The sequence below is a fragment of the Pituophis catenifer genome, unplaced genomic scaffold (genome assembly GCF_029215685.1).
Source record: "Pituophis catenifer annectens isolate HBS135680 unplaced genomic scaffold, rPitCat1.0.hap2 SCAF_14, whole genome shotgun sequence".
NCBI lineage: Eukaryota > Metazoa > Chordata > Lepidosauria > Squamata > Colubridae > Pituophis > Pituophis catenifer.
The window spans coordinates 17795082-17804019 of record NW_027256894.1 but is presented as its reverse complement, the minus strand read 5'-3'; the positions used below and the strand labels follow the sequence as shown (position 1 = coordinate 17804019).

The following is an 8938-nucleotide window of genomic DNA, read 5'->3' as shown; positions in this document are numbered from 1 at the left end:
TATCAGTTAAAAGCAGATAAAAAGCAGAAGTTTAAGGTAGGAATGCTATCCCAGTAAAATGAAAGTTTTTGCCCCACAGATAAAAAAAAAAATGGTGCAAGAATTCCATGAAAAAACTGGGGTTCCAAAGCATTTAACTCCCATTCTCACCCCCACCCTCCAGGCAAGAAGGATTCCATCCTTCTTGAGTCTCAACATCTTCCAAAGGCACCTGATAAAATGCCAACTCTACATCCCTGAGGCCGAGTCCTGTGAAATAAAAGGAATTTATTGAACTTACAAAGATAAAACTAACAAATGATATTTGCTTTCTTCTCATATACATACTTCACAGCTTGCAGTTTAAAATTGCTTTTTCAGACAAAGGTGCAATTTATCCCATCGGCTTCTGTTTCGTACAGTACAGTACAGTACAGACACAAACACTCACAAAAGGGGAAAAAATTAATAATAATACAATTCATCAACATTGAAATACACAGACATCGGCTGTTTCTCTTAGTAAGAATGTGTTGGCTTGTTTAGAACAGAGAAAAATACGTCTAAATATGACAAGAGCTAGTATATTACAAGCAAACAAGATTGACCTCTGCATAGTTTATACAATTACGCTGCGGAAGTTGGTTTAAATTTGTCAACTCTTTCCTAGCTGGCCGTGTCGAAGGCCGATATCAGTTTCTCTCAAATGAGCAGTGGATGGGTTTGTTACTGGATTCTCCCATAGTATTATTTATTTAAGTGTTGTGTGTATGTGTGTGTTTACTGGCCCAAATGAAGCTCAAGTGATGGTGAGGCACTAGCTATAGTTACTTGAAAACTTTTGGCGCCCATAATACATTCCTGATAAAAATGACAAGGCTGAAAATAAATAGGGGAAAGAGGAGGAACCCTTAAAATAAGACTGTGGTATGAGATGAAGAGGTCTTCAGAAGACATAGAAGTCCTCTCCTCCTCCATCATGTCTTCCGTCACTTTTCCATCTTGATTCTTCTTTCATCAAGGGTACTGAGAAATGGAGGACACTCACAGCAAACGAAGGGGCTAAATATTGCACAAAGATACCATTGGGAACATGGAGACACCAGGACTGGATTCTGGATGGCAATATCATGGTTCAAACATGTTGACCGTCTTATCTATAGCGATCAACATTAACGTGCAATTTTAGAAAAAAAAAAGAAACGGATTCTATAGTAACTGCGTAATGTAGCGTATCTCGGTTATTTATGCGCATTGATGCTAACTGGAGAAGGAGAAGGACCTCAACATTAAATTAAAACAACAACAACTACTACGGCCCTGATGAGCCACCCAATCATTCCTCATTGCACATTAGCCCACAAATAGTGCATTCGTCACATTGTCATTCGTTATAGGACCCCAAGAAATGATTACAAATTTTAAAAAAAATAACATAACACCCTAAAAATTGCACTCTCTCGGGAATCCTTATCTCCCCTTTCATAACCAGAAGGGAAACGGACATGATTGAACTGAGGGAAGAGGACATGACAGTTCAAAGAAGAACACTGAGAAGGCCAAATACGCATCCCCCGGAAAAATCTAACTCTGAAATAGGGCATGCTTTCCTCAACAAACCACGATCGGTGCCACCCCTCGAGCGCCGCTGCGGTGCTTGGAACGATACGAAAGTGCGTGTGTAAACCTTGCTCTTCCTGCTACTTCAATACTGGTATTAAATGTTGCACTAATTTCTCGGGAAGCCAAGTGTAGAAAAGCATTCCTTTGAACTCTCTGAGGGAAGGCCAGGGCCGCCTTCTTTTGATGGGGCGGCGGCTGAGGCTACATAATGTCACAGAGGTTTGAGGGGATATTGAAAGCGTTGGGTAAAACCCTCATTTTCAGAGTGCCGTCTGCCCCGCAGGAGAAAATGCGGTTGCCCGGGGCCATTTCAATCTGCATGACTCCTGTACTCAGGTTGCGGAAGATGGATTGCTTAGCGTGTTCGTGTTTGAAGGAATGGATCAAACCGTAGCCAGTTAGTTTCCAGACCTAGGGTTAAGAAAGTTTTTGTTAAAAAGTGGACAGGTAAGGAGAACCAGACAAGTCAATATCCAGGATCTGAGTTGTTTAACTGTTGTGGAGTCCTTGGTGTCCAAGATCAACCAAGCTCAGAGAGCACCAAGGAGGCCACTGTTCCACACCCTGAGCTACAGATATTCTCTTCCATTGTTTAACTGTTGTCTGATGCATGGATGAGCTGCGGTGGCGCGGTGGTTAGAGTGCAATGAAGGTAAAGGTTCCTCTCGCACATATGTGCTAGTCGTTCCCGACTCTAGGGGGCGGTGCTCATCTCCGTTTCAAAGCTGAAGAGCCAGTGCTGTCCGAAGACGTCTCCATGGTCATGTGGTTGGCATGACTCAACGCCAAAGATGCATGGAACGCTGTTACCTTCCCACCAAAGGTGGTCCCTATTTTTCTACTTGCATTTTTTACGTGTTTTCGAATTGCTAGGTTGGCAGAAGCTGGGACAAGTAACGGGAGCTCACCCCGTTACGCGGCACTAGGGATTCGAACTGCTGAACTGCTGACCTTTCGATCGACAAGCTCAGCATCTTAGCCACTGAGCCACCGCGTCCTTTACTAGAGTGCAGTATTGCAGGCTAATTCTGCTAACTGCTAGGGGTTCGATCCTCACCGGCTCAAGGTTGACTCGGCCTTCCATCCTTCCAAAATGAGGTCCCAGATTGTTGGGGCCAATATGTTAACTCTGTAAACTGCTTAGAGAGGGCCGTAAAGCACTGTAAAGCGGTATATAAGTCTAAGTGCTATTGCTATTGGTTCAGACCTTTACACCTTTTTTGCAATCAGTTCCACTATCAAACTAATAACAGAATTGGAAGGGACTTTGGAAGTCTACTAGTCCAATCCTCTACTAAAGCAGGAGACACTATATCATTCCGAACAAACAGCTGTTCAATTTTTTGTTAAAAACTTCCTGTGATGGAGCACCCATAATTTCTGGAGGTAAGTCATTTCACTAGTTAACTGTTCTAAGTGTCAGGAAATTTCTCCTTAGCTCTAAGTTGGTTCTCTCCTTGATTAGTTTCCATCCATTGCTTGTCTTGCCTTCAGGTGCTTTGGAAAATAGGTTGACTCCTGTTCTTTGTGGTAACCCCTTAGATATTGGAACACTGCTATTATGTCACCCCTACTCCTCCTTTTCATTAAACTTCTCTTAATGTTAGGAAATCTTGACCTTCTTCTCTTCCACGACATGAAAGGGCCATCTTGGTCTTCTCAAAGCTAAACTCCACTCATTCTCTCCATCTCACTTCCTAAGACTTGGCTTCCAGCCCTCAATCCTTCTTGTTGCTGTTCCTGGACTGGTAAAGTGGACAAACTCACCTTTACGTTGCCTTCTGCAGAACCTGTGCAGAAACATTCTTCTGAGGAGTCCAAGGCAAGGGCCTTGATTGAGGAATCATGTGCCTGAAATGTGTGAAGGGCCTGCCTTTGCCGGATGTCAAAGATGGATATATGGCCTTTCCTGCCTCCGGAAATCAGCAGCTGATGTTTCGGTGCATACTGAAGCACTGTGGCGCCATGTTCATGACATGTGAAGGCTAAGAGAGAAGACAATCATCCAGATGGTTCTTAGAAATGGTTATTAGCCTCAACTGAGTAATGTAAGAACAAGGGAAATCAGGGAGATAGCAAGTAGGTAGAACTTGTGTCTCTATATCAGCTTTTCCCATCCTGGTATCCTTCAGATATGTTGGAAAAACAATCTGTAGAATTGTCCCAAGGGTGCTTCTTCAAAAGTTCAAAACTGGACTTCCTTGTTTTTGCTTGAAGACCTTTTGCTTCTTCAGAATTGAAGAAGCTTCTTGGATGAGAAGCGAAATGTCTTCAAGCAAAAAGAAGAAAGTCCAGTTGCCTTTTGAAGAAGCATCTTTGGAATAACCATGATCTGGATGACTGAGAATTTCCATAGACAATCTACAGATTTCCCTAAACAGCACCTTGGATCATATGAGCTGTGGGCAATTGTCCTAACATATCTGGAGGGCAGCATGTTGACAAAGTTTGATTGTGGGAATATAGATTTCAGCACTAAAATGTGCTGGAATCTATATTCCTGTTTTCCAAAAGATGCCTCCCAACAATCTGTTTTTCTAAAGTCGACTTTGAAATGCATCTGGAATGTACATGAGGCAATATTCATAGGTTATGACTTGCCTAACCATTATGTATTGATTAAACCCTAGTAATCTGGGTTCATACAATGTGCTAAACCATGATTCACTAACTAGAGCGTCAGGATTGACATACATACAAGTCCACCTTATGGCTTAGGATAAGAGTCTTCAAACTTGGCAACTTTAAGATGTGTGGACTTCAACTCCCAGAATTCCCCAGCCAGCATGGTGGGCTGAGGAATTCTGGGCGTTTGAAATCCACATGACATAAAGTTGCCATGTTTGGAGACCCCAGCTTAGAATGTCTTGTGAACCTGGTTACATCCAGAAAACTATTCTATTTGCTAGCAGATAGGGAAAAAAAATAGATATCCAATATTTGGGGGATGAGGAGTGCTTTCAGATGATTGAAATTGCACAATTATTTAATCAATTGCTGTCTTCTAATATTAAAAAGGTAAAGGTAAAGGTTCCCTTTGCACATATGTGCTAGTCGTTCCCGACTCTAGGGGGCGGTGCTCATCTCCGTTTCAAAGCTGAAGAGCCAGCGCTGTCTGAAGATGTCTCCGTGGTCATGTGACTGGCATGACTCAACGTCAAAGGTGCACGGAGCGCTGTTACCTTCCCACCAAAGGTGGTCCCTATTTTCCTACTTGCATTTTTTATCTGCTTTCGAACGGCTAGGTTGGCAGAAGCTGGGACGAGTAAAGGGAGCTCACTTCGTTAAGCAACACTAGGGATTCGAACCGCTGAACTGCCGACCTTTCGATCGACAAGCTCAGCGTCTTAGTCCCTGAGCCACCGCGTCCCTAGTCTTCTAATATTAGCTATGCCCAAATGCAAATTCCAGGAAGAAAAATGAACACTAAAACAATGGATTGATACCCCCACCCCTTCCTAAGTGACTATAAAGGAATGCATTCTGACACTCTACATTTCTGTCTCGGGGGTAAGCCTGCAAATTCAGAATGGTTTTTTTTTTTCCTTTTTAAAAGAAAAAATTCAATCTGCAATTGAAAACCTGGAGCCCCTTTTCCTGCTTCTTCCACCAAATTCCTTTGCGGCTTCAGAAAAAAACCCGCCACCCAATCTGTGTCAGGGACAGCTGGTTGCTCTCCTAACTTTTCACATTCTCTGGCCATGCACAGATTACGGTCCTAGACCTAGAGACTACCACCTCCTCCACATTTACGCACGTCCGGGCTCTTATCATGCTGATTAGCTCGTGTTTTGTCTACTTCAGAGACAGGCAAATGCTGCCCGATTCTCTCGAGGTCTTTCTGAGCAGAGGCTGAGGGGCAGGAAGTAACGGCTTGCTTAAGGAGAGGGAAGGAGAAGGGAGGGGTTGGTCTGTGCCAGGTTTTGTAATGGAATCCTGTTGATTTGGGAGGATTTATTAGGCCAACCAAACTTCTGAAGGAAGACTTTAGTCTGCCTGTGAGAAACCCACAGGAAGGCTTAAGGGAGCAGGCTAGAAAGTGGGTGACTGTGAGTTCTAGTCCCGCCTTAGCCATGAAAGCCAGCTAAGTAACTTTGGGCCAATCACTAGGTGACTAGGAGTTCTTGTTCCGCCTTGACCATGAAAGCCAGCTAAGTGATTTTGGGTCAATCACTAGGTGACTAGGAGTTCTAGTTCCACCTCAGCCATGAAAGCCAGCTGAGTGACTTTGGGCCAATCACTAGGTGACTAGGAGTTCTAGTTCTGCCTTGGCCATGAAAGCCAGCTGAGTGACTTTGGGCTAATCACTAGGTGACTAGGAGTTCTAGTTCCACCTTGGCCATGAAAGCCAGCTGAGTGACTTTGGGCCAGTCACTAGGTGACTAGGAGTTCTAGTTCCACCTTGGCCATGAAAGCCAGCTGAGTGACTTTGGGCCAGTCACTAGGTGACTAGGAGTTCTAGTTCCACCTCAGCCATGAAAGCCAGCTGAGTGACTTTGGGCTAATCACTAGGTGACTAGGAGTTCTAGTTCCACCTTGGCCATGAAAGCCAGCTGAGTGACTTTGGGCTAATCACTAGGTGACTAGGAGTTCTAGTTCCACCTTGGCCATGAAAGCCAGCTGAGTGACTTTGGGCCAGTCACTAGGTGACTAGGAGTTCTAGTTCCACCTTGGCCATGAAAGCCAGCTGAGTGACTTTGGGCTAATCACTAGGTGACTAGGAGTTCTAGTTCCACCTTGGCCATGAAAGCCAGCTGAGTGACTTTGGGCCAGTCACTAGGTGACTAGGAGTTCTAGTTCCACCTTGGCCATGAAAGCCAGCTGAGTGACTTTGGGCCAGTCACTAGGTGACTAGGAGTTCTAGTTCCACCTCAGCCATGAAAGCCAGCTGAGTGACTTTGGGCTAATCACTAGGTGACTAGGAGTTCTAGTTCCACCTTGGCCATGAAAGCCAGCTGAGTGACTTTGGGCCAGTCACTAGGTGACTAGGAGTTCTAGTTCTGCCTTGGCCATGAAAGAGTCAGGGGTGAAATTCAGCAGGTTCTGACAGGTTCTGGAGAACCGGTAGTGGACATTTTGAGTAGTTCAGAGAACCGGCAAATCCCACCTCTGGCTGGCCCCAGAGTGGGGTAGGAATGGAGATTTTGCAGTATCCTTCCCCTGCCACTCCCACCAAGCCACACCCACAGAACCGGTAGTAAAAAAAAAAATTGAATTCCACCACTGGAAAGAGTGACTTTGGCCCAGTCATTCTCTCTCAGCCCAACTCAACTCACAAGAGTTGTTGCTGTGGGGAAAACAGAGGAAGGAATATTATGCACGTTCACCCCTTAAGTTATTTATAGAAACAATAAAGCTGGGATGGCGGATTAAAGAAACAAAATGAAACTAACAAAACAAAACAGGATTTCCCCTTGACTCCTTTTACTTACATCAAGACGTATGGCACCAAGAAACCTACCATGTATGAGATTGTTGGATGATGACACCAAGGTGTCCCACAAGCACACATTTCTGTAAAAGGAAACACACCCACGAAAAGTAAGTTTAGTAACTCAACAGTTACCCAAACCCACATTGGGGTGACCGTCCCCACCCGACTTGATTTTCTGAACGCACCGGTTGTCGCTGGACTGTCCAGATGTGGCCACTAGACTCGAAGAGGTAATGAAGGCAAAGTCACTTGTGGTTCTACTGTGGCACTGCCAGCTCTGTAAAAAAAAAAAAAAAAAAAAGCACAAGAACAACACCGACAGACACAGTGTGTTCAGTGGTAGGTCACACACTACAAATCCTAAATTCAGATTGTCCAGCCATCCACATCTTCTCAAGCCAAACAGCTGGAACCACCCACCAGAGCTAACAATTGCCAGTAGATATTCTCAGCTGTAAAGCACAGGAAATGAAAAGGAGCTTAATTAACACTCTCGTTCATAATTATCGTCTTTTTCTCGCAATCGCTAAGAGGAGAGCAATCTAATTAAAATATGACACTTGGAAAGAACGAGATGTTTCCCTCGTCTCTGGTGTACCATCTCAACGGATTTTCAAGGATTAGAAATCAATGCAGATGATTAGCCATCTGGAAGCCTTGCAGCCGATAGGATCCGTAAGTGGAGTAATGAAAGTGCAGAAAAATAAATAAATAAATACATACATACGTACATAAAATAAATAAATAAATATTAACAATCATTCTCTTTCTAGATTTCCATTCTCTGCTAAGTAGAACAGAATAGAATAACAGAGTTGGAAGGGACCTTGGAGGTCTTCTAGTCCAACCCTCTCCTCAGGAAGGAAACCCTACACCACTTCAGGCAAATGGTTATCCAACATCTTCTTAAAAATTTCCAGTGTTGGAGCATTCACAACTTCTGGAGGCAAGTTGTTCCATTGATTCATTGTTCTCATTGTCAGGAAATTTCTCCTTAGTTCTAAGTTGCTTCTCCCCTTGATTAGTTTCCACCCATTGCTTCTTGTCCTGCCCTCAGGTGCTTTGGAGAATAGTTTGACTCCCTCTTCTTTGTGGCAGCCCCTGAGATATTGGAAGACTGCTATCATATCACCCCTAGTCCTTCTTTTCATCAGACTAGACATTACCCAGTTCTTGCAACCGTTCTTCATATGTTTCAGCCTCCGGTCCCCTAATCACCTTTGTTGCTCTTCTCTGCACTCTTTCTAGAGTCTCCACATCTTTTTTACATCGTGGCGACCAAAACTGAATGCAATATTCCAAGTGTGGCCTTACCAAGGCATTATAAAGTGGTATTAACACTTCACGTGATCTTGATTCTATCCCTCTGTTTATGCAGCCCAGAACTGTGTTAATCTTACTTTCCTAATTCAGCTGATGTCCACCTCAACAAATGGGTTAGGAAAGTAAGATTACTGAGCAATTTGTATTAAATGAGCCTGATTTTCCAGTCCCGCCCCACCATTTTCTACTTGTCTCAACTGAAAGAGACAAGCAGAAAATATAAAAAAAGGTGCAGATTTCTTCCCCCCCAAGTTTTTTTTTATTTTTATTTTTTATAAAGATATCAAATCAATGAGTAAACAGTGTGGCACCTGGGTGTCATATATTCTAATACAAATAAAACTAATCATGTTAATCATAATCGTTACATTCAATCTGCTTATGCATTTCTAATAATAATACACACTTGTATTAAATTATAGTCTTATCATTGTTCAATTACTCCACGTTTTCTCTTATTACTTTCATTTTATGATATAAAACTGTATACACTAATATTCCCCCTTCTCGTGTTTCTATCACTTATTCTAACTTTTAATCATATCACCCTTTGTTAAGAGACTTTTTTTCTTTCCTATC

The 8938-nt window shown here is 43.2% G+C and overlaps 1 protein-coding gene across 1 annotated transcript in view; it reads right to left on the bottom strand.

Moving 5' to 3' along the window:
* Positions 1-297: 297 nt before the first annotated feature.
* The window catches only part of DMXL2 (Dmx like 2), a 66824-nt gene continuing 58183 nt past the window's right edge, over positions 298-8938 (bottom strand). The window contains exons 41-44 of the mRNA XM_070953817.1: positions 7222-7313; positions 7064-7116; positions 3370-3587; positions 298-2013 (exon numbers count right to left, since the gene is read on the bottom strand). Coding sequence (XP_070809918.1) covers positions 1804-2013; positions 3370-3587; positions 7064-7116; positions 7222-7313 — 573 coding nt within the window. The 3' untranslated portion in view covers positions 298-1803. The remainder of the gene's footprint in view (positions 2014-3369; positions 3588-7063; positions 7117-7221; positions 7314-8938) is intronic.